Raw genomic sequence first — 26,511 nt, forward strand, 5'->3', positions numbered from 1 at the left:
AACACAGCTGATTTAAATGGCTAAATGATCTCCTCAGCATATCTTGAGGTTCTCCAGAGGCCTGGTAATCATTTGATTCAAGTGTGTTGACCCAGGGTGAGATCTAAAACCTGCAGGACACCAGCCCTCGAGGCCTGGAGTTCGAGACCCCTGCATTAAGCAATGAAACAAGCTCAGCAGCAGACTTTTATATATTTTATAGAACTCTAAGAAAGCAGCTATATCAACATTAATTAAATTATTATTTTTAGTTTTTGCATTTGTTGCCTGAATGTATCAAGTTTTTACAGTGTGTATGTGAGTACTGGTGGGAGCAGGCCTGGGTGTAGCATTCGGTACCTTTTATCTTGCATCTGTGTTTCGAATTTTTTGTGTTGAATCTCAAATTTGAGATCAACTTGTTTAGTTTTCTTGAAAGCACAGCGAGGTGTTACCTGTGGCTGCTAAAAGACCTCCAGACTTACAGTTTATGGGAACTGACTCTGTCATGATCTTTCCTGATCATGCTGAATAAAAAATGAAAATCGTTTTATAAATTTTTATCATTCTAAGAATTGGGAGAACCAGCAGGGATATGCTCATTGGTTAATGACTTGTAATTGACAAGATGTTAGCCAATAAGCGTACAGCCATATCCACCACTCATGCTTCACAATCTTTGTTCACAGTGGGTACCTCCATGCTTTTGACCCGTGGTAAGACTACATAAAGGCCACATGTTCAGACAGATTCATAATAATCTCATAATACGCTGTGCAACCACCAGAATCCGAAAACCCGGAAAAACTAGAGTAGTTCTGCTCAAGCTGCAGCCCACAGTGTGCCCGCTCTGCGCAGGAACAATCACACGCTTTGCCTGAATGCGATGCGTTCAGGGAACATCTGACATCTCCCTGAACTTGCTGCACTAGTTTATTTAACTGCAGAAGAAGACTGGTGCCTTTTTAATAATGTTAATCTCAGCCGCGTCCCCGGTGATCCCCCGCAGCCAGCTGAGTGTTTTTCTTTGTTACTGAAGGGCTTAGTGACCTTTTCAAACTAAGCTGTTGTTGCAGATCGTTTCCGTGATTAATGTTAATGATTGAAAGTGTTCTTTGCGAATTTAAATGTCGAGTACGCATCTTTGCCCATCGTGTCAGCACGTTTCTCGTCTGAGCTGCGACATCCACGCCGCGCATTATTCATTTTACTTCATTTTCTTTGGCTGTTAAAAACATTTTTACTGAGAGGTCAACATCTGCCATAATGGAAATGGTTTACTGAGCTGCATCAGCTGTGTTCATTCATGTCATTGTAGACGATGATATGCAGCTCCCAGCTGAGCGTGTGCGTACGTGCGTGCGTGCGTGAGACTCAATAACTTTTCTCTTCTGACGTGAAGCATCCAGCCAGAGCTCGCTCGATTATGATGCGATTAGTTAATTGGGTGAAGATGTGGAAAGTGAATTATGCGCGTATCTCATGCTACGCCACTAATGGATGGAAAATACCTCCATCTCCGACCTCATCCTCCCCACACCCTTTAACCAGAAAACGTCTCATAATTTCCAACTCGTGCATTCTAAAGCGAATAGATTTAGCGTCTCAGATTTATATCATCTTTCCATTTTGGCTTTCTCTGGCTGTCTCGGTCGTAATTTACTGTGAGGTTGCTATCGTTACTGTAACAAAAACAGCCAACCAGCTCCTGTATTTATGTGTTTTATCTTCCTGATCCTGTCAATGCCCCTCGTTTGAAAAACGGTTATTAAAAACCAATCTTGCTGTGTAACCTTTCACCAGAACATTTTTCTGTCAATCTGAAATATTGGAAGAGGCTTTTATGTGCTTCTCGATTTCTGACGTCTGTGTCGCTGTACGGTGGCTTAGAGTTCAAATTACCTTGAACAGAAAAGTCAACAGTTTTTCCAGAAAACTGCGAGCGTGATTATCTGGCACCTCCGTGATTGTTTCCACAAAAACCGAGCGGCTCTCTGAGTCGCACGCATCGGCCTGAAGCTTACCCACACTGTAAAAACGGCATAACAAATCCCTTTAACAGAGACACTGAGGGCCAGCCAAAGAATGTGGTGTTCACCACTCTGCGACTGAACAGGAAGTGTACTGCTTTTCCACAGGACTCCGCAGAAAATTGTTTTCCCATGAGCGGTGGCATGCGATCAGGTGCATGTGTTTTCTTGGCCCTGTCAGGGGAGCCAAGGAGATCAATGGCGAAGCATCCGGGAGGAGTCAGAGCTCCATCAATCATGCTCATCCTCTCTCTTTATCCCAGTGGTGCAGCAGCCAGAGAGGTGCTGAAAACCCCTGCGAGTGCATTTTTAGCCGAATTAGCGGGGAAATAGTCGAGCTCCCCTTTTAACGACGGCTGCCCCTCCGCGTTTTCGCTGCGCTGAGGTTGCCGATGGCGCAGTGGTATCCGTCCGCCGCTGAGAATACACCTTTCCTCTTTGTCTCGTCCGCCTAGTTAGACTTTGTGTTTTAGCGTAATTGCTTTCCCTCGGCTGAATTCATTTTCACGAACCGAGAGCAACGGGATGAACCGGTCTCCGCTCGTCATATTGTGACTCAACAATGCAAATTTCTCCAGCCTGATGTTGGAAAGCTATTGTGGAAATTTCGCTCTTTTTCTATAGCCAATGATAAAAAGGCCCCCACACAATGTAATGACATGAGCAGCGGTGTACAGGAAATTCTCCTTCATTGTGAGGTTCGTGCAGTAATTGTCTTTTATCATCTCTGCACGCATAGAGAAATAAATATTTGTGGTCATATTGGGCTCAGTGTGCTGATTTGTATTTTCCAACCACCCATTTAATGAACAGTGCATGCTGCTGCGGACCATCCGGTGTGTTTTTCTACTGTATATTGGCACAGGGAGAAAAGGGAAGAGAAAGATGAAGCTCTGCCATTTTTATCTTCTGCCGGCTGCTGTTTGTGTCTCGTGAGCTGACAGCTTCAGCTCATCTGACTCTTTCATCTCTTTTCTCTCATCTGCACAGCCTGCAAGTTTGCAAGAAGCACACCAACCTGTCAGCAAGCTTCTGTAGCACAAAACACTTCTTCAACAGGATGCTTGTTATCTGCACTACGATGTGGTTGAATTATTTCTTATCATCTTTAGCGTATTTCCATCCATTTGCTGCTGTGTTGATCCAAAATCCTCAAGGGAGCAGTTAAAGCCTCTTCCTTTTTTCAAAGCTGGGCTTGTGATATGAGCACTTACTTATGTTGTAAAAGCACACATTTTGTGTGCTTAATGTTGTTATAAAATCAACATTTAAAACAACCCCATTTCCAGCTCCATAATTTTGTTCTTGCATTCAGATTTCCTTTCTTCTATTCTTTAGTTTCTCAGTATAAGCCAAAAATAAATAGCCCCTCTGTACTCTTTCCTTTGATTGGCTGGCTAGTGTGAGGCTTCTAAACTATACGAATAAAGGTTTGTGAACGTGAAATTGTCATGGTGTAACAGAAGTCACAGCAGTTCTATTTTAGCTCAGACTGTGACCCTTTTGTAAACCAGACTACTTAAGTACTTTTTAAATTATTAATGCATGCAAATTAATAAATAGAAATTAAATCTGCCATGTGTATGGATTGAACCTGGGTTACTACCCCTCCAACCTGCAGAAGAAGAATTATACACTCTATAAAAGCATCCATCCTCATTTGCTTATCCACTTCAGGCTTGCAGGGGGCGGAGACCATCGCTGCCACAGGCCGAGTGCTGGCATGCACCCTGGACTCTCTGTCCTGTCAGTTGCAGGACTCCATAAATGTATTTATTAAATATTTATTGAAGTGACAGCAGGAGGCAAAAAAAAACCTGAATATGTTGCTGAGAAGAGGAAAACATCAAATAGTTGTTCATGTGAACAAAGTCTTTATTGTGTTCCAACTTTCTTTAACCTGGATAACATGACTCTCGAGATGCTGCTTTAGCATAAGCACCCTGGCTGAGGCAGACAGCAGCACAATCAGCAAGAGCTGCACAGGCTACTAACACATGTGAATACACACAGCAAAAATACACAAAAGTATACAATGTAAGTCGATTCTAAATTTAAAAACACAGGTTAAAGTTACTTTTTTTTTTTTTAAACCAATTGCTTAATGTGAGGAAGAAGACGGTCATCTGTTACCAATCTTAATCACGTCTATTGTGTCCAGAGTCAGAGCCTGTAGAGAATTAAAGTTTGCTCTAGTGCTATTATGACCAAGATTGCCTATCTGTAAAATAAATAACAGTGGTCCAGGAACTGAACCCTGCGGGATGCCATTAGTTACATAAAGCAAGCTTTCTTTCAACCTGCACATCCTGATAATTTTTCTGACAACCCTGAACTGATAAATCTTTGCTTTAAGACTGCATCATACAGTCTGCATCATAAAGCAATATAATAAAAAGGGTGCAGCCGTACTGCCCTGTACGAGATGATTGATGATCTCTCGTGTTGAAGAAATCTGAGCTGCTGTGAGGAGATGCTGACAGTCAGTTTTTCCTGTTCCCATCAGATATCTGCTGAGAGTCGTTAAGGCCTCACCGCCTAGTCTTCCTGTATATTTTTATGATTTTTATCATGTCATTGCTAAGAGAAATATTTAGTGCTCCCTTGTAGATCATTTTTCATGTCATCCAGAAGTCATTCATCACAGCATTATCACATTTTCAATGACAGCACTCCCAGTGTACTAGTAAAGAGCTGAAAGGCAGACGCAGTGGCTGATGGGGCTTTAGTGTTCTTCAGCGTGGGTTTAGCAGCTGAAAAATGGTGCATTCATGACAAGGTTATGAGACTTTTTATCATGAAACACACGAAGGACAGATTTGTCTCTTGATAGAAATGATTTTTACAGGAGTGGAACATTTTAATGTATCGCCTTAATATCAGAGGTACGTTTTAAGCATTAAACGTGATGGATGCATCCGTCTGTTCTTTCTCGCTGCCATGCCTGTTAACCATCTCTCTGCCATGCACATTTGTGGCCTCGCTGTAGGCTTCCTGGTCCTCCGGGAACCGCCGGTGTGTTTATGTACCATAGTCACCTGCTCAGGGTCTTTTTTCATTACTGATATGATTTGCATTTGTGTTGTGAATACAGCAGCAAGGCGATGTGCATGTAGTACATGGATGTAGTTTTATGCTTGGTCTTGTAAAATTTGAGCTCAGGCATCTCTGAATCCTGCATCTACACAGAGAAACCAAACAGATAAAATGTGCCATTTTTTATGGATTTTGATGTGTTGAATCCAAAGACGTCTACAGTTTCCTATATGCAGTTTTAGTTTTAACCATAAATTTTAAGCTTATGTCTTGTGTATGGTTACTCCTTATAATAAAAAGGATAAAAAAAAACATGCCAGGGCAGGATTTGTTTAACATCCTTCACAGCAGAGGTCAAAAGGACAAATAGAGATTTGAGAGTCGCATTCTGTCATGTGCAGCTAAAGTGGACCCAAGGAGCAGACCAACTCAAACACACTACAGTAAATTATGTATTAACAGTGAAATCACAATAGAAGATGACGAGGTGCAGGAGCGAAGCAGACCGAGGATCTCGGGCGATCTCGGGAGAAAGGGAAACAGCAGTTAGTCACTGACAAGTGCTTAATTAGAAAACTCTGGTTAATAAGTGAGAGAATTTAACGGAGTGTGGAGCTTACTCGTCACACTTCTACAAAAGGCTCGGGTGGAGCTTGAGGACAGGAGGCTGAGGCAGAGAGATGCGCAGGTGGGAGGTGTGGAGGGTGCAGTGAAAGTCCTTCGGGAAAGTCCTGGGCAAGCTGGTGGATGAAGGATTGGTGAGAAGCAAATGAAGAGAGTGCAGACTGGAACCATGTCAGAGTTTAAACGAAACAAAGAAACTGCTGGTTACCATTAGAGCAGGGGCAACGATCAGGTGACGAATCGCCGCTCCTTTAATGCGCCTGCCCGATTGACCCAAACAGGCCTCAGGTGTACCGGGTAAACCCTGCGCGCCACAGCCACGCCCAGCTCAGCCGCGCACCTGTTCCTAAAAAAAAAGAAGACAGAAAACCTAAGCCAGCTCAACCCTGACACATTTCAAATGGGCCCAAATTGGGCCACTGCTGCCAGACTTCAGTCATTTTTGGCTTCAGTTCCAAACTCTTGGTCTTCGAACCGACTTCACAACACATCATAAAAACTAAAAACAACAATGAGTTTGATAACGTGTATTTTGGAAGTGTTTCGGCTGCAGCCCAGTGAACTTGGGAGTGAAGTCTCCTGAAATAAAGTATAAAATCCCAAACAAATGAAAAACATTTTCTTACATTGCACTGAATGATGTTTTTTCCCTCTTTTTTCAAGGATGGCATCTTTTTCTTAGTATTACTTTAATAGGTTTGTACTCAGCGACTGCATTTTATTTTAGCAAGGTTGAGGTTAGAGAAAAATCATGGTTTTATTTTCCTTTTTATGCCAGTGAAGAGCACAGGACTTCCATTGGTGGATTGCATTCAGACAGTTCTTTTATCTGACGCACTGCTGTCCATCCAGTGATGATTCAGGCTCATGTTGAAGGACATTTTAATGGACGGAAGGAGTCGGGGTCATTTTAAGGTTTGCAATTATTGATGCTGAAGTGAAAGGGATTTGGGACAAAGATGAGCCAAAAGACAGCTATGACAAACTTTTACTGAACACACATACAGAGATGTATTTTTGGTGCTTTAAAGGTTAACGTAAAAAGAATATCTGCCTTTGAGCTGTCAGTTACTGCTGACTGAGTGTGCCCAGAAGTTTTTATTTTTGTGGCATTTTCTTTATACAGAGACAAAATTAATGACGTCTGAATGCGCTGAAGAAAATAAACCAATCAGAGGACGAAGAAGATTGAAAAAGAAAATTGCCTGCCGATCAGAAAGCTGCCATTGCCACGTATATCTGTGTTTGATTAATAATTCAGCTCTGGCACAGCAGCGCGGCCCATTTTAATGTTCTCAGCCATCAGCCTCACCCTTCGTTATCACCCAAATTTAGACTGCATGGAGATGGATGCTGGGCGTCAGCCCATCGACCGGCCCACTCCACCACTGCTGATTTATGGGTTCCTTGCTATTTTGAGGTCGCAGGGGTTCGCCTGAGCAGATATCACAGTGAATGAGTTTGTCGGTTGTCTTCTACTCCTAGATGAATGTGTAGCGTCCTGAGCCCGCCAATTTTTCAGGGAGAGTGGTTTTTGATTTAAAGCTCTAAAGTTTGAGGCAAAGAAAAGCCAGCCTTCATTTGAGGACCTGATCTTTTGAAGCTTTGAGATGAGCCTAACAACACCTTAAATGGCTCTAAAATGACTGTAAACCTCCCGATACTTATCGCTTTAATCGAAACTCTGCAGACCCCTGACAATGTTGTGCTCTGCTGCTGCTAAATTGAAGCCACCAGCTTTGTTATTCATCACTCTGCTGATTTATCCTCCAAACATACAGTCGCTCTATTTATCTGTGAGCTTAACCTTTTGCCCATGTGACTGTGCACACCAAAAAGCGTTCCACTGGTTGTCCAGAACACCATCTGGACAGGTGATACATTTATTCAAGACAGAGAGGTATTAGTTGTCCCAGAGTCAGTGGGGTTAGTCCGGGACGCCAGGTCTGTCTCTCATTACGGCGTGACAGTGAGAGTTCTGCGTGTCCACGCCACTCGCTGACCTCAGTGAGTCTATGTCTGGGTGCCTCATTATCCTCTCACCTGGCATCATTAATACTTGTTTGCCTGGAAGGAGATGGGTGGTGGAAGTGGGTCGGAGCCCTACGGTTCAAGTATTGATGGTCACTGGCTGGAGAAATTAGACAAATGCGCTTGATCGATGGAGAGAGAGGCCAAAAAGTGGCTGGAGATATTTTCAGCGGTGGTATATGATCAATAGGTTTGCAAATGACACAGAGTCCTCGACAGTGATTGCTTTAGATAATATCCTCTTCTAACACGGGGATAATGGGAAGGAAAAACTCAGTCGTGAGGATGAATCGTTGTGTCAGTTTTGTCTTAAAGGACTCATTTTCATTTGTCACATCAGCCTCGATTGGCAGCACATGCTCTCTTTGTGATTCATGGTGATGAAAGAAAGTTATTTTTTAGGCCTGAAAACAGACTGGACCACAGATACACCACTCGCTCTCTGCAGAATAGTTATTTTCACAAATGTTTCTGCAGTTTTGACATCTTATGGTTAGCTTATGGTTATGAAGATAAAATAATCGGGGTTATTAAGTCAAGTGCACCCCGTTCCTTTACAGCAGAGCACTGTTTCCCGTCTATAACAGCTCTATAGTGGAGCGCCATCCAAAATGACTGAAACGCATCAGTCCAGAGCAGCAGTCTGCTGCCTTTATGATCAAAGGGCAACTGTTGATAAAAAACACACACACAAAAAAATGTATGGACCCCAGTTGAGATTTTAGCCTCTGATTGTGTAGAAAAACATCCATCGATCACCTTATGTTAACCACAGTTAACCTCCCCTCACACCCATTGGGTTGTGGCAGATGTCCGGACGTTTCTTCCTGTTATAAGGGAGTTTTTCCTTCCCACTGTTGCCAAGTGCTTTGTCATTGGGGGTAATGTGATTGTTGGGGTTTTCTCTGTATTGTTGTGGGGTCTTTACCTTACAATACAAAGCACCTTGAAGCGACTGCTGTTGTGATGTGGTGCTATATAAATAAAGTTGTGTTGAATTGTTGGACATCCAACAGCTTTCAAGGCATGATGTTAGCATTAGCCTACATCTTCTGAAAGATGATGCCTGTGGGTTGAGGACTGTTGAGGTACGCCATTTAACAGCATCCTTTGCTCCCATTGGTAGTTGCTTCAGTCGTTCACCCCAGTGCTGAGATTAATTAGGCTCAGGATACGCCCACATCATGTCGGTAGCGGTTGCTTCATTTGTTGTCGAATTTCATTGACATGTGATGGTCTGTGGTTGCAGCATTGCTGCTGTCTCTTTCTGTAATGATGCAAAGTTAATAAAAATGTTTTAAAGCTTCAAGCGCATTTCCTAACCAAAAGCCTGCGATATTGTCATTAGTCAGTAGTACCTGGCTATAAAAATAGAAACCAGAAAGCTTCTGGCACCAAAGGGCTCGTCTCGTGTCTATCGAGATTCACAGAGGAAAAGGTGAAACCGAAGCTTGCTAAAAAAGTCATCCCATTTTTAAAAACACTTTTGTATACGTCTATAACAGCAGCTATTCTCATTTTTAAAAAGCATTTCAGCCCCAGGTGCGCTCTTACCAACATACGGTAATTACGGTAAATGTGAGACGAACACTTCACAACACAGCAGAGCTTCATAAACAGCGGGAAACTTCACAATCAGGGTCTGGCTCATTTATGAAGTCTGAATTGTTCAGTTCCTCCCCTTTGCTTTCCATTACAAGTCCTCCTGCAGCTCTGCTGATGGACTTTTAATTTGTGGAGGCTCTTTACGTGCCTCAACACAAGAGAACAGACACAATAAACTACAGTCAGGCTGCTTTACGACTTTGCACACTTGTGGTTTTATGCAGTTGTTTCTCTTTCTCTTCAAACATTTTAAAGGTCCTTAACGTTTCAGTTTTCTGCTGAATTTTGGTTGTGGTCTCTTAATAAGGACGTCTGTGAAATAGCTGCACTCTGTGGGTGGTCTCGCTGGGTTTATCTCCTCACAGCGCCTTCGCATTTTGCTTTTGTAATAGAGCACTGTTTCACAGCACACGGGATTATGTGCATGCCCTTACTCAGGCTCGTGCTTTGCTCTTGTTTCTTTTTTTGGACTCGAGCTGCGATAGCTGCTGTATAAGGGGAAGCATTACAGGGTGATGCATGCTGTCCATCTGCTTTTTACACTAATTACCTTTTTGGGGCACAATTAGAAATGATATGTAACACCAGCTACGGATGGAAAGAGTCAGGCTTTTAATAAGGCTGCAAAAATGGCTAAATAAACTGCAGCCAAATTGGATGGAACCACTAAGCTGAAAGATAAAGTTTATAGGGACGCAGTGAGCTCTTTCTACATTTTCCATTCATCAGCAGGTGAAGCTATATGATTCTATAATGTTTATATATCCAAGCTTTTCTTCTCTCGTCAGTGAAAGCATGGTTAAAATGTTAAAGTTCTTGGTTCACAGACTTTAATTATACTGCAAACTGAACCGTATCAGAAGGAAAACTAGTAACAATATTGTTTGTAGTCCAGATGCACTGGCTAGATCTGTTTTAATGGGATAGGTGGCCTGCTGCTGATCCACCGTGCCCTACTAAAATCTCAGGTTTTAGTTTTAAAGAGTGGATTAATAAGTCGTTGATAATAATAGGGGAATACAGACTTATTTGTAGTACAGTTTAAAACAATGCAATTTAGCTACAATGCAACCTCCAGTGCAGAAAAACAAAGCCATCCCCAAGTGCCAAAAACTGCAGTCCCCTAATGACCACTTGAGTCTGGCTCCTAAAGGGAGTCAGACGCCACAGACTCACATCTGATGGATGAAGATGGATGAAGCCATTGTAACATCACTTATGTTACAATACAATGCACAAACACCGGTATTAGCTGATTAATGCTAAATAACAGACGTGCCTTTTGCACATTTCTGTTGCACTGTTGTGTCTGTATCGTTCTGTTATGTCTGGGGTTGCACTGTGTTTGTTTTATTTTTTGCAATTTTTGCACACTTGCACTTTATGTGGTCCTGTGTTGATTGTCTGTCGTATGTCATATGTAGCACCACGGTCTTGGAGGAACATTGTCTCATTTCACTGCGTATTGTACCACAGCACATGGTTGGAGTGACAATAAAGCCACTTGACTTGACTTGACTAAAATAGTCTAAAAGGTGGTCATCAGCGTGAGGTCGATGGGCTCCACCCGCCTGTGTCCAGACACCTTTTAACCAGCGTGGCCACGCCTCTACCTGCTCCCAGTGGATGAAGTATAACCAAACTACTCCACTCAGAGCTTTTATGATTGGGGAAACTATCAACAGAGGCCAAAATATTTTTGCAGTCCAGGATCTAGCCGATGACTTCAGCGGTGCATCATCACACATGTATATGGCCATGTGTGTGCTGGTGCTGCAGGTCTGCAGCACGCAATAGCCCACAGATTGGCATTCTATGTGAAAAAAGAGTCAAGATTAATGTATGTCAACACGACCTGACTGTAAATTGAGTCATTTTCACATCATTATCCACTTTGCCGAAATAAAAAACAGATGGTGCAGTTTAATGCTTAAAAAAAAATCATCTTTCCAGTTTGGACTTGGTGTTTGACTTTCAGATGATGTATTCATGTTCCCTTCAAAGTTCACTCAAGAGACGATGATTTTTTTTGTGTGTATTTTCTGTGAAGAGACAGTAAGTTTAGCATAAAGTATATTGATTGGATACATTTTTTGAGTTAACATCACTGTCTTATCACATGATCATTATGACTGAATGTTAGTTTGATACTCAGAAATATTAGTAATTTGGGGTATTTTTATAATAAAGTATAGGCATATCCAGCTAGACATATCGTACTTTCTGTCAAATTCTCCTTGTATTCGTGAGTCTGTTGTTTATTCAGCCGCAATAAGAAGTTGATTTATTTCCTTCAGCAAGTAATGGATAATGGTGAGTCGTCTGAGGCGATCGTGGCTCAAGAGTTGGGAGTTCGCCTTGTAATCGGAAGGTTGCCGGTTCGAGCCCCGGCTTGGACAGTCTCGGTCGTTGTGTCCTTGGGCAAGACACTTCACCTGTTGCCTACTGGTGGTGGTCAGAGGGCCCGGTGGCGCCAGTGTTCAGCAGCCTCGCCTCTGTGCGCCCCAGGGTGGCTGTGGCTACAATGTAGCTCCATCACCAGTGTGTGAATGTGTGGATGGCTGGATGTGTAAAGCGCTTTAGGGTCCTTAGGGCAGGATCCAATACAGTGCATGACTGTTTTGCCAATCTAATAAAATCTGTTAGTCCTTTTTTATTGTTTATTATCATAATATTGCATAACTGTAGATGTTAGCAGCTCAATTCGCCAGCAGCTGTTTCAGGACTTCAATAAAGAATTTTTAATTTGGAGAGTGTGAACGACCTCCAATGCGTGTACAGTTTGGAGTCGGTGCCTTCGAACTGTTTCTACTTGGCAAATATCAAACAATGTAGTGACTGTCTTAAGAGGTTTTAAGAGCTTGCCTTCATAACTGTTGGCATGCAGCATACAAGATTTTTAGAAACTTAAAGTCATTGCTTTATAAGTGTGTAGGATATAAGTGTTAAAAGATGGACATTTGTTAGTGAAGCCTTTCACCATCAGTGTTTTAAGCTGGATCTAAGTGGGGTGTGGGTCTGACTGTGAAATACACTCATCAGCTAACAACTCCATGACTCCTGGCTACAAGTAATGGTTCGAATGTAGCGCGACAGATAAATCGAAATTTCGCCTTCTTAAGGGTTTTTGGAATGTTCAGGATCTTTGACCTGTGAGTTTTTGGTCTTCACATTCAGCTAGTCTACATGTCGCACTGCCCTGTTGGTTGTATTCCTGCCTCGGGTCATCCAATAGATCAGAAACAGTGTTAGTTCTCAGATTACTTTCTGTGACTCTTTCTAGTCAACCCCATGCTGAAACTCCAGGCTGCTGGATTATAGTTTCTCTCTGAATAGTCCTTCCCAGGTGATTCCATCCTGTTCATGAGTTTAATCTGTCTGGATGTTGTACCTGGGTGTTTTCCCATAGCCTTTGGCTTCCCTGAGTCCTTCAAAAGGCAGTGACATCAGCCCGTGTCCACTCACTTGGGGGGCTTATTATCTGCCAAGACCCTGAGGTTCTGGGGACACAAGGTATCCAGTGTATCCACCTTGTAGAACAGTGGTGTCAAACTCAAATACACAGTGGGCCAAAATTCAAAACTGGAACAAAGTCGCGGGCTAACGTTAATATTTATTGAAATATATTTATTCCTCCAGATATAAGAATGAATCTTTTCTTATAGACTCAAACAAGTTTTGCTGAAAAACTGAATATGGAACAAGCAAAGCTTAATACTAAACAATATATATATTAGCTGTATAATACCAGTAGGCCAGCTCTGATAGTAATTTGGTATGGCTTCGCAGGCCAAATGTAAGTAGGCTGCGGGCCAAATGTGGCCCGCGGGCCAGAGTTTGACACCTATGTTGTAGAGGATGCCTCATATGGTGAGATTAGTCCTGATTTGGAAGGCTTCAGTGCTTGCGGTGAGGCCATAGTTGGAGTGCACAAGCACACTGTACGCATCGCATCACAGTCTTCCTGTTGATCAATCTGTGAGTACATTAACAGAACAGAACTTGAGAGTTCTCATTTTGCCTACACATTCAAGCCTGGAGCTTTTCCCATTTCTGAAATATTATTTTTCAGTTTTATAATGAGAATTGATATTAAACGTGTTTTCTGGAGTTAATCTTTCACACAACTTAATGCAGTGATATGACTCCCACGCAAGCAGTCGGTGCTGGTGACTGCTTGAAACCTCATTTTGAAATAATCTATAAACTGTTTATGTAGTCCTCTCCTCTCAAACACATAAAGCAGGAGACGCCTCAGGAGAGGAGCAAATGAAAGCTGTCACAGCCAAACGCTGCCTGCAGCTACATGACGTCGAAGAACGTCTCTTGGCTGTGCGATTTTAAGGATGTAATGGAAATAATCGTCTCGTACCCAATGACTCGGCGGAGGTTCGTTGGTTCGGCGTGTGTGCAGACGCGAAAGCCAGACTTAAATGAAATGACGTAAAAAGGAAGTTCTCTGGCTGCAGAAATATTGTAAACTGGAAGTTTTTGCCAAGAAGCAACATTCCTGTCATCTGTTGACTCCGAAGCTTGTGGTGGATGAGCTTCCTCTCCTTTAACTCAAACATAAACACCACCGCTGCCCTCACCACAATGCAGGACGTCACTGAAAATATGAAACATTATAGCTACAGTGTGTGTTTTGTTATTCTTAATGTGGCCACCACGGTTTGAAAATCCCTGCGCTGTAGTTTCTGTTCTTTGCTCGCCGTGCATCGTTTTCAGTGCGTGCGTTATCGGTATTCTGAAGACTGCTCGCGGCAAACAGCCCTCTGTCACGGGGCTCCTCCCAGACGCCTCGCTGTATCAATAGTCAGACGTCACAAAAATCCTCACGCTCGCTTCCTCATTGAGCCGACTTTGCAAGTTCATTTGCACTCATTTAATCTCCCAAACGCATTCAGCTTGTTCTGCTCTAACTCGTGCTTCTTGCAGCCTGAGATGCATAACATCAGCATTATGGGGAATGAGAGACACTCCCCACCCCTCTTTGCTACTGCTTGACAAAATACAGAGCGCATCCCTGGCTCAGGCTTTCAGAGAGCCCAGGTGAATTATGGAAATGTGCTCTGTCGTCTTCTGAGCTTCAGTCACACTAATGTCTGCAGCTCACTGTCAGCACTGTGGCTTTTAACACGTAGCAGCTAACAGCTTATATTCATACGTACAGCCCTGCAGATATGTTACATGCATGTGTGACTGAGCAGGAAGAGTGTAGCATGACCTGTTCCTGCCTTATCAGAGCTCCAAGTTGATAAATGTGCAGACTGTGCTTTTTAAGGACTGACCATAAATTGTCAATCTGATTAAGAGTTGTGGGAGTTTCCTGGCCATGGATCTGAAATGTTCACTTGATGCCACTTTGTTATCACTTTTGCTTTGTGACATGATGCTCCGTCATTTGAGCAAATGCACAGATTGTCACCAAATTGCACGTGGATCTTGGAAGAAGTCGGTGTTTATGGTAGGATGAGTCCTTAAAGTGAGCAGACACACCGAACAATTGATCGGCACATCCTCTGAAAGACCCAAATTTACGTGCGGTGGTAACAGTAAGAGACGCATGCTGTAATGTCGAGTACTCAATCTCATCACGGTTGACAGCAAATAACTGACAGAAAATAAAAAGACCCATAAATGGTCGTCTCTGAACAAGTGATAAGGTTTTCCTCCTCCTCTGGTGAGTCTCTGAAATGTGCTGAGTGCACAGAGGAGGCCCGTCACTGTTGGAATAAACCAACACTGTCAGGAAGAATGCCAGGAATGCTTTGAGATGTCAGATGCATGACTGACTGAGTGCGTGAAGGAATGTCAACCTCGCAGGGAAGGTCAAAGGTCTTGAGGTCAAATTTCTGGGTCACGGTTAGACGACTGTGGTTAATTATGTTGTTGATGGTTGTGCTTTAGGCAGCTTTTTGAATCAGAAGATAACTTCTCACTGCTGCGTCCCGGGACCCCAAACCTGAAACAGCTATTTTTTTTAAAGAGCTGCTCCACAATCTGATCACACCGGCCACCCGCACAACATAAATGTGCAACACCCAGCACGACACGCAGTCCTCTGAAAAGTCGACTTTTCTGAGCTCGTGTGGCTCTTTTATGGAGGTTTAGGTTTTGCTTTTCCTTGTCAACTCATAAAGTTCCCGAGGACAACACACAGTGGACATTAAGGTGACACACACTTCCCCTGCTCCGCAGTTCACCATAATAAGTGAAAAGGTTTCAGTTTTCATAGTGTTGGCAACACGTGCTCTGACATTTGGGAACACTATCTTCTGCCAAAGCATGCGAGGACGCCGTCTCCCCTCCAGGTCATGAGCTCGAGAAACACAGTCAGTAGAGATTGTGAGTGTAACTGGATTTTAGATACGCGATGCAGCTGATGTGGGGAATCCTACTTCTTCTTTCACTTTTTGAAGTCTTTATGAAACAAAATAATCAAACTACGTTGAATTTTGATTCAGCGGTTTCATAAAGTTGCAGCACTGAGACGTCCTAATGTTTTGTCCCAAAAAACGGGAATGTAGCCTGAGACAGTTGATGGTTTCAGATTTAAAAATCAGATCACAGAATGTACGTTGGATTGCTCTGTTTACTAAACAGTTGCAAAGCTTCCACTATAGCACCACACTAACAGCATCATGTGTAAAGTGGCGATGCATTCTTTAAAGTAGAATAATTGTTGATTGTGCACCAGCTGATCTCTGTTCAATGAAAAGGCAGATCGGCAGGTGGGATCACTGAAGACAAATCAAGTTCGATCGTGTGACATCTGCTCTGAAACTAAAATCTAAGGGCAGGAGCAGGATTTGGTTTCAGGACCATGGACAGCATCAGATAATATATCTGTGTCATGTGTCTCAAAACAGCTTATGACATCATCTGGCATAAACCCAGTCACATGTGATCATTACGACATCATTAATCAATCTATTAGTGTGCTGTGGTCCAATTAACACACGACAGAACTAATCAGGAAGGTGCTTTTAAGTGGGAGTAGAGCTTCTTTATGCAGATTTGACACATAAAGTGGGAAATATGTTCAGTTTTTGTCCTGCACAGTTTATCTAATTACACCACATGTAGATGTGAATGAGTCGCCATGCTGCTTGTTCTGCATACGCTCTGTGCATACAGTGACACGTGTACTGAGCACGCTCACATGACCCTACAGTGTAAAAACCAGGTTAAATGGGGCAATCAATCAGTTAGACTTTAGTTTATAGCTCCTTTTGTGCTGAGTGATGAACACACAATACACAGGAACTGCAAAGCTGATAACAAGATGTAATAAAGCAAAAATAATATCCAACAATAAGAAATCTTAAAAGAAAAAAGAAAAAACAAAAAGGAAAATATTGAAATGGTCGATAAGAAAATTAAGAAAAATCAGGATCAAAGATGAAGCCACGCTAAAGTAAAAATGTTGAAACTGAATAAGTGAAAAAAAAGGTTACATAAAATACAATAAAGGCAAATACATAATAAAAGTACAACTATGGCTCAAGCTAAACTTGAACTGGTTTGCAGTCAGATAAAATCAAATCAAAACGATGACCTCTGCAGGGCTCCAGGGTGCACGTTTTCCTCTGCTACGCAGATTATTCAGGTGTGTGAGTGATGAAAACATTCGGGCAGCAGATTCTCACTTTTAGAAAAACCTGTTTGTGTCTCACCTGCGAACTGCTGCGAAAACCAGCTCCTAACAAACGGACAACTGAAAGGAACACGTTTAAGACGGCAAAGCCAGATTTTGATGTCTTTTATTGGGCAGAGACCTTTCATTAATAGGACACAGACGTCCTCATCTTAGATTTATTTTTCCAGTTTTATTTAAATTTTATGTTTTTTGCACTGAACCAAACATTGAGGTGAAAAATTCTTCTTCTTTATTATCAGTGGACAGAGAGTGTTCAGCCAGGCGTATTAAAGAGGCTCTTTTCTGCTAATTTTCAGCTTTCTTATTTTCTTTGATGGACATTCTTTGCAGCTTTACATAATTCAAAGCTCAAATTAATTCTTATGTATCTTATAATGGCCCCTCTGTCTCCCATTTGCTTTTCTCACTCTGATCTTTTTTGCACATCTCCGTGGTCATTTTCAGCCTCGTACTGGTGATTTTGCATGTTTTTGTGGTTATTTTGTGTCTCGCTGTCTGTTTGTGGCATTTTGCATTGCATCAAAGTCATTTTTTTGACTTTCTGGCAAAAAACATTCAGGAGCGCCCTGCAGCTCACCTGGTGAAAGCTGTGTCCTCACTGCAGAGGCATGGCTTTAATTCCACTCCAGGCCATTTACTGCCCCGCTCTCCTTACCCTCCTATCATCCAAGATGACAGATAAAAAGGAGACTGTGGAGAAATGTCTGCCAATCAAATTCAGAGTGATAATGAGCTGTAATATACCATTGCAGTTTGCGGATATCATTAGTTTTGGAGCTCATTTTGCAGACAAATCAATTAAATTATGCTAATCAGAGCAGCACTCACCTTGTTCCGTGATGCTGGGCCAACGTGCGAGCGCAGGGGAGGTGGAGGGTGAGTAGGTGGAAGGACGTACCTCTCCTTCTTTGTGTTCGCCAGTTTAATTTTCAGTCAGTGTTGTTTGGAAGGTTAAGAGCGATCACTCTGCTGGGAGCACTGAACGAGATGCTCCAGATGAATCCTTCAGCTCTGAGTGCAGGGCATCACGACACACGGGGGCCATGGCCGTCCGAGAGCCTCACCTTGTGGGATTAATTAATGAACCTCATTGAGAACTTAATGATGCTGTCACAGGGCTTTTCACTTCATCCCCCCCCCCCACCCCCTATTTTTTTTAAAGTAAATATATTCAAACTGGAAACATGAGTTAGGCTACGGATGAAGGGAGTTGATTGTCACTCTATAATTTTCGGTCTGACAACCTTGTAAGTGCGAGAGGCGTAGGTGTGCCACTGACAAGGAGCTCGTGCTTCAGCTGACAGCACCACAATGCTTGTCACTAGATGTTTTCCTCCAATCAAAAGCACATTATTCAAATCTTTGGAAATGTCAACAGTGCAAACCTCAAACTTTCGATACTTTATGCTTTTCGTTTCATTCGGAACCTCCAGCAGCTCTGCGAGGCCTGTCGCAGAGCAGGAGGAGAACTCATGGGTCGAGAAATGATGACATAACCATCCCCAAGGCTGTGGAAAATCCTGACCTTCATTTTGGCTCTCTGCATGTCGGCGAGGGCCCAAGTGGGGTCAGAACAGCACAGTCCTGTACTGTTCTGTGGGGTATGGGAGTGTGACCTGCTCTGCACACCCACTATTTTCACACAGGCACCATTCAAACACTGGAAGTAGTCCTGATGGGCCCGGCAGACAAGCTTGAAAGACTTCCCTTCAACTCTGTGATAATCTGGGGTCAGTTTGGCACGAGGGGCCCATAGGAAGGAGTCCCCAGTCTCCGCTTCGGTACAGCTGTGCACAGGGACAAACTGCATTGTGGGTAGGGCCAAGGTCAGATTGCCAGAAATGATATTTTTCCTAGAGGAAATGATTGTAATGTGAAAAACCTTTTTCAAATTCCAGTAGCATGCAAAGCTGTTTTAAAAGTCAGTCCGCTGCCAGCTAGGAGTCTTTATCGGCTTATCCAGTGGTGACTGTTCTGTGGCCTGAGAATGGAAGTGGAAATGGATTGTGAGTTTCCAGGTTAAAATAACACCAAAGTGCCTCGTTTCTATGCTGGAGATGTAGAGATGCACCGATCTGATATCTGGTCCCATCCTGACTGAAAAAGCTGACTCTGGTATTTTGACAAAGGGCTGAAATGACTTGTTGAAGTCTGCGAAGCATCTAACCAGGATCCCTCGTAGACACTACGTATTAGTTTTGACTACATGCAGATGCAGGGAGGCAGACCCGTGGGAGTTGCTGGTTGAGGCTGAATAGTTCAAAAGATTCTCTCCCGTGTGTTTTCCTTGAATCTGAGGTAAAACATCAAGACAGGAAGGAAAGATGTGAAGGAGAATTCATGAGAGGAAGCCTTTCTTTTTGAAGTTTGTGTTTGATTGGTGATTGTAATTTGGCTGCAGGCGAGGACGGATGGCTCTGTGATAGACTGGAGACCTGAGTCCCTCAGTGACAGCTGGGATAGACTCCAGCATCCCAACAGCTCTGAGCTGGATAAACAGTTATGAAAATGAATGGATGGATCTTTACCTGATGTGAAATGACTGATGGCAGCTAAACTACAGCCGTCACTTCACTTTATCATTGTTTAAAGTTCAAACACCCACATATTAGAAGGCAAATGCAGATTAAACTACCGTCTACTTCATTTGGTACTCACGCTGATATACTTTTTTTCCTGAACCACTCAATCATGTATCTCATTTCCCTTCATGAAGGATGATCCACTGTGTCCTTTGCTAAAGAAGGTAATAAAGGAAGCGTCTTTCCTTGGTATTATTCCAACTATTCGACCACAACCTTCATCTCTCAGCTGCTTAGGCTTTCAAACAGGTCTTGCACACTGTAATCCATCTTTATTGCTTAAATGTCATTTCTGGTACTCTGACTTTGGTCCTGCCTGTAATATATACAGTTTGTAATATATACAATAAACACAGTTATTTCAATAAAGACGTTTATTCTGTATCAAGCAGTAAACGGGAACTGTGGATACTTTTCATAGATGCAACCCGGTTTTATTGTGGACAGCAGAAGGTGCCTCTGCTTTCAGTTCTGTAACGGTGGGGGGGTTGCTTGGATTTCAACAGGAGTGTAAATAATCACCTGAAATTCTGTAATTAAAGGTGTGTTTATGATTTGAAGCGAACTTCAGAGGCCTAAAAACAAGACCTGTGTAACATGAAGTGGGCTGTGTTGCTGTCATTGCACAATAGTTAAGAGAAAACACACACACACTGCGTGTCAGACGGGCCTGTGCAGCAGACTGAGATGATAAAACACAGATGTGCTCTCACCATTTAACATCAGGAGCCACTGTAGCTCTAAAGGCTGCACTCATATTTCTCATTTTGGAAGCTTTGTGTGATGGAAAAACAAAACACAACAATGAAGATGGAAAGCTACGGTTTCCTGGCGGAGGGAGCGACAGTCGGGAGTGTGGAAGTGGTCGGATGTTGCTTGTTTTCCAAGAGCCGCAGTTTCACTGCTTGTTTCTTGCAAACCATGTTGCACAAACAAGCATGATTAACTTGATATCTCAGGAAATTGAATAATGGTCGGGCTCACTGTTCACTGCAGACAGGAAATAATTGTGCGATTGCGCTGCCAGGTCGTTGGTGTGCTGCTCTTCCTTCACTGCCAGAATGGGTTCAAGAGTTTGTCACAGAGGAACAATTCCACTTCAGTGCACAGCCTGTTTGGGACCAGTGGAAATGAGGGTTTGGTCAGTGTGGTGGATGAGGTCAGCCCATTGATGTCATCCTGTTTGACTCCAGTTTTGTGTTTTTGTTCAGGTTCGTCTTGGTCTTCAGCTGCCTGGTCCTCTCTGTGTTCTCCACCATCCCGGCTCATCAGGAGTTCTCCTCCTACTGCCTGCTCATTCTGGTAAGCACCTGGAAAAATGTTCTTCTGCCAGGAACTCTAAGCAATCAGCTCTTTAATTCATTGACATCTACAATATACCCAAGCATACGTGTAGTACATACAGTAAGACCATCCATGAGGCTGCTCCACCACCTTAGAGGGGATTTGTCTTTCCTTGCACGACCAGCTTTCTCCTCTAAACCAGTTAAAGAATATGCTCCCAAAGAATTTAAAAACGTTTGCAGAGTTTCATTCATTATTCTCATTAGAACTGCTTCTTGTTTGTGTATAAATTTATATGTATATGATGAATTTTGATATTTGATGTTTTGACATTTGTTACTGTCTGCGTGTGTGTGTGTGTGTGTCAGTAGTGTGCGTGTTGTGTGGTCTGCAGGAAAACTAGGAAACATCTTTCCTGGCCTGAATAACACAGACAGTCCCAGCTTATCAGATAACAGCATATCTAAGCTGATAAAAACAAAAAGAGCTGACAGGAGATTCTCTTCATGCTCTTTTTCATACATGTTTGAACACTTCAATATAAATTTCAACTTCAGGTGGATCATCGTCCTCGGCTCGCTCTCGTATTGAGGATATTTGAGGGTGTGGGAGTTTGTAGAGCCAGTCTGTGTGTGTTTTCTGTGGACTTGGTGAAAGCAGTCGGTCACGGACTGTGAGCTCGTCGGTGCCTGTACGACTGTAGTCTTTATGCTGGCATTGAGTCAGACAGCACGAAGTGATCTCAGGCAGTTTGCTGCAGTTTGGCTCTTTTAGGTATCTTCTTCCTGTCGTATGATGGTGGTCGTCTCTCCATGATCAGGCTCTTTATTGATTGACCTTCCTTGACTACTTTAAGCTCCACATCAGAAATATTCAAATCCATACAAAGTTTTCCATCATAGTATGTCAGTTAGCCCTCCTTCACTAACTCTCCAAAAGTTACTGATATTGAGTTTTATTCCTTATGTTCAAGGTTACAGCTGAGTTGGACCACTGTTACAAACAAATAGAAAATATAAAAAATATATTTGAAATTCAGTGTCTAACACTGTTTATTAGGGACACTTTTATCATCGCGTGGCAGATTGATGCGTTTCCCTTACAGAAAAAAGAATTCCACTCTAAATTTAACCTGAAAAGATGCATGAAAAGTCACCAGAAGGAAATGACATTTTAAATTTCCTGCGAGTGGATCACCAGAGTCTCGACCTCCTGCGACCTCCCAAATTTTAATTAAATCCTTGAAGCCTCCTCCTTATCTTCCTCCTCCTCAGATTCAGCATCCAGGTGTGTGACTTCCACCTGCCTGACTGGAGAGTTTCAGACTTCTGAGATGTGAGACTCTCATCCCACAAACTGAGTTTCTCTAGCTCTTTGGTGTCTCTGACATTGGAGGGTTTTTGTAAGAGCAACATAATACCTCAGGAGAGAACAAATATGTGACAGACTTATTCATTCACTTTGCACACGACATTTGTATCCTTATTTTATCACGTCACCCGCTGACCCCAAATTTTCATCCAGAGTAACCGAGCATAATAATCATTGTTCCAGTGTAACCTCATTTAGCACATTTTCAAGATATTGCAGTGTAAGCGTACGTTTACAAAAGGTACGTCTGACCGCTTCCTTTCAGTCTGATTAACTGACACAGATGTAAGACCTCAGGCCTGCGGACCGCTCAGAAACCCCTGAAACCACCCGGAGTGATTTTGGCTGCCGTTGCGTGAAATCGGTCACAAAGTTGGTGCTGCACCAAAAACTTCAGGTTCCTTTGGTCGCCCACAGCTGACCTATACTTTTCATACAAAATGCTGACCTGTCTCTAAACGCTGAGCTGCAGTGAAACTTGAAAAATTGAGTCACAAACTGGAAACGGAAAATGTTTAAAAAGTCGAGTGCTGGCTGAGTTTTTCTTTGCAGATGAATGTTGTCTGTTCCTGGTTTGCATTTCACTTTTTCAGGTTTCCCTGCTGGTTAGCAGTTATTTTGAGTGTTTGCAAACATGTTGGTATCTTCCACTGCAAACTATCAGTGACCACAGTAATCTGCTAGCAATCAAAACAATTGTAGGGAGATGTTTTTTTTATTTCAGTGCCGTATTCAGAAACAGGTAAACATATTTTTTCTTACTGACCGGTGGTCGGCTCTCTGGATGTGTGTGGCTGGGGCCGAACATGGAATGTAATCTGGTATTTTCCATTTTACTCATGCACTTAGCTGCATGAGTAAAATTATATATTAATTACAAAATATCAGTGATCCTGTAAATTAACCAAGATGTGAAGTGAAAGAGGAAAAATGATGCAGTCTGCAGAAAATACCCAGTAATTTGTGTAATTTGTGCTAATTGTGATCGCTGACAAACTGTGCGGAGGAGTGGGAGATAAATAAGGAATATGATGAGCAGTTAACAACGTTGCCTTTCCTTTGAATGTCTTGTTTAAAGAAGTTCTGAACAGAAACCAAAGTATGAATTGGTGAAAGGAGAATTTGCCATTATGAATAAGCCATACGGCCATCGGGAAAACTCTCGGGGTCGACCTCGGGATAACAGAATAAATGGCAGATTTAAGTGCCTGCCCTCAAACTGAGAACTCCACTTTCTTTAAGTACTAACAAATTGAGTTCAAAGATGTCTTGAGAAGAAAGCGAGGAACGGTGGGCACGGGAGCAGAAATGCCTTTTTAACAGACTCTTCACGTTTTTCTTTTCTTTTCTCTTTTTTTTTTTTAAAAAAAAAAAAAGCTTTTGCAGAAAAAGAGGTCACTTTTTTTGCACGGGCAGCATTTACTGCACATGATTGCCCCTGCAGCTGGAGCTGCCATTTCACAAATTGCACTACGCTAATTGCATCAGCGTTTCCATCTAATGGAAGGTAAAGCCGTGCGTGTGCATTAACAGATGACCCGTCTCAGTCATTTTAACACACAATACTTTTGTCAACCCGGCATCCATTTAAATGAGACAAACACTGCATTAATGACGTATAATGACATGTGATCAATGCAGCAAATAATGACTAATGTAAATTTACACTGATGTGCCAAAATAATAAGACCAGCCCAAGATAATGTGCTGCTGGTATTTGCATCTGAAACATAGACAGGCTATCATGACATCATCCAGGGGTTAGTGAGGTCTCGTTATAAAGCCTCAAGTTTTAAAACCAGATGTGATGAGTGAGAGGTGGATCCGACTGTCAAACTGATCACGCCTGGAGCTGGAGCATGCTCATTGGTCATTAACTTGTGGTCAAGGTCAAGTTCAAGTTTATTTATATAGCACATTTCCAACAGTCCACACAGCACAAAGTGCTTAACAATGTAAAACCACTAAAATCAATAAAATGCACAACCGTGATGCAGTAAAATATAGAAGACAATAAGTCAATAAAACAACTAAAACAACAACTTATGATTGACAAGTAACTGGCCAGTGATTAAATAACCAAATTTTAAAGAGTTTAATAAATAGTTTAGGTTGGAGGAGATGCCGTGGCTAAAGAGATTACATCTCTCCACTGGCTTAGGAACACCTCACAGGAGGCGGCCGGTGAGAGGGAGAGCACCTTCACTGCTTATGCTGCTTTCCCTGCCACCCAGCCCCGGATAACCAGAAGAAAACAGATAATTAATCATTTCTAAAATGAGTGACTGAGCTCATAAAATCAGCAGGAAAGCATTCACAGAGTTCTGTGTGAAGGACTGTTTCCTGTTTACTTTTCAGGACCAGATGTCTTTGCCTCCTGGTGGCCATTAAAAAGAATGCAGCGTGTATCTTTTATAACGTCTGTAGACAGAACTCAAGCTTCTTAACCTCTGAGCTAATGCTAGCTGGCTTGGTTAGCAGGTTACATCTATACACTGTACAGTCTACTCGAGCACATATCTGCTAATTAGTGCTAAGTTAAGTCACCACAGTGGGTTTGATTTGGCAGATCTTCCTGAAACGCATCCAAAGGGTCTAGCATTGTGGCTAACATCAGTGCTAAGTAATGAAATAATATTAGAACTGAATTGAAGTGAAGGAGACTTCTCGGACAGTCGCTTCGTACCATTAAAAGCACAACAGGTCAAGTAAGTGCATTAAAAAGCTCCAAAAAGCACTAACAGCAGAGTCCAGAGGTCCAGTTCACTGGTTCATTTAGCAAAGGTAAAGCCCAGCATACGAGTAACAGCCAAGATACGACCTACCACACCCCCAACAGTGCCTAACGTCAAGCCAGATAGCAAGGAAACATTGTCAATATCAGGTGATGTCATTGAATCAACGTTGACCCTAACGTTGACCTAACGTCACTCTTGCACCCTTTTTTAATATTGAAACAACGTCAGGTTTTGATATTGAATCAATGTTGAAACCTGACATTGATTCGACGTTATATTTTCTAATACTGTTGACATTGAAACAATATCAGATTCTGATATTGAAACACTGTTAAAAAAAATAATTCAGTAGTTATGAAGGGAGAAATCAGCTGTAGAGATCAAAGCTCTGTTTGTATACCAGGCTGTAAACCTGTTTACTTCTGCTGTAAAATTGGACTTTTTAACATCGAAGTCTACGTTGATCGACTCACGTCAGGAGACAGCCTCAAGTGGACATTACAGGAACTGCACTTTGTGGCATTTTTACACTGGCTTGACTTTTGAGTCTCTGTGGAGACCAGTTGCTCAGTTCCCAGAGCCTGATGTTAAAATACTGAGCCAAAACTATGCTGTGTCTTTCTTTTATACACATCAGCCGCGCTCCACCAACAACCTGTAAGTTTGTCTCTCCTCAGTCCAACCATGACCCGGACTGTCAGGCACATTTGTTCTGGTCCTTACATCTGCTTCTCTCTTTGCCAGTGTATTTGGTGCATAACTGTTTACTTCCTGTCTAATATATCCACTGGCTTAACTGTGTTTGATTTAATCCCTGGAAAACCAGATTAATGCTCTCTGTTGCCGTCATCAACACGCTTCCAAAACAACTGTTGTTTCTATGCTTCCAACAGGAGTTTGTGATGATTGTGGTGTTCGGGTTGGAATTCATCATCCGTATCTGGTCAGCGGGATGCTGCTGTCGCTACAGAGGATGGCAGGGTCGGCTGCGCTTTGCCAGGAAGCCCTTTTGTGTCATCGGTGAGTCTTTGGGCCACGCCTTTCTTTTTTCTTTTTTTTTGGGTGATTAATTCGCTGCTTAAAGGTTTTGTTTTCCAGCTACAAAGCCATTCCCTTCTCATTGTTTCACCCTACAGTTGCCCTCTAGCGGACCGCTCTGCGTCCTCTCTGTGAATGCAGCCCATGGCACGCTATTGACCAAAGTCTGCTGGTGTCATTTTCAGCTGTGGTCAGGCCTCATAAGTGCAGAGAGCATTTACGTAATGAGGTTGCATTAACTGCCTTTTATTCTTTCCACTGTTTAGACAAGGATCGCTCTGCTGCTTCTTTCAAAGTACAGTAGGGCGCTCGCAGGGAGGGAGAGCAGGGCTCCGAGGTCAGCGAGTGCGTCGCAAGCTCCGGTCGTCACTGTTCAGCACTGACGGGGGAGCGAGCAAAAGAAGAGTGAAATATAAGTAAGAGATAAGGAGAAATGGAGAAGACGACGGCGAAAAATAATAAAGTGAGAAAGTAAAAGAAAGGATTTGAAGGATAAATGGAGCTGAATCATAACGCACATCCCTACAGAG

The 26,511-nt window shown here is 42.6% G+C and overlaps 1 protein-coding gene across 4 annotated transcripts in view; it reads left to right on the top strand.

Annotated features, from left to right (window-relative positions):
- Positions 1–26,511, top strand: part of kcnq5b (potassium voltage-gated channel, KQT-like subfamily, member 5b) — a 138,152-nt gene that overhangs the window by 81,136 nt on the left and 30,505 nt on the right. For all 4 annotated transcript variants that reach the window (XM_085460469.1, XM_085460470.1, XM_085460471.1 and 1 more), the window contains exons 2-3: positions 20,762–20,852; positions 25,837–25,963. In XM_085460469.1, coding sequence (XP_085316595.1) covers positions 20,762–20,852; positions 25,837–25,963 — 218 coding nt within the window. The remainder of the gene's footprint in view (positions 1–20,761; positions 20,853–25,836; positions 25,964–26,511) is intronic.

Source organism: Copadichromis virginalis, linkage group LG6 (assembly GCF_057382275.1).
Source record: "Copadichromis virginalis isolate Kocher_CV1m ecotype Utaka linkage group LG6, C_Virginalis_male_GT1.1, whole genome shotgun sequence".
Lineage (NCBI taxonomy): Eukaryota > Metazoa > Chordata > Actinopteri > Cichliformes > Cichlidae > Copadichromis > Copadichromis virginalis.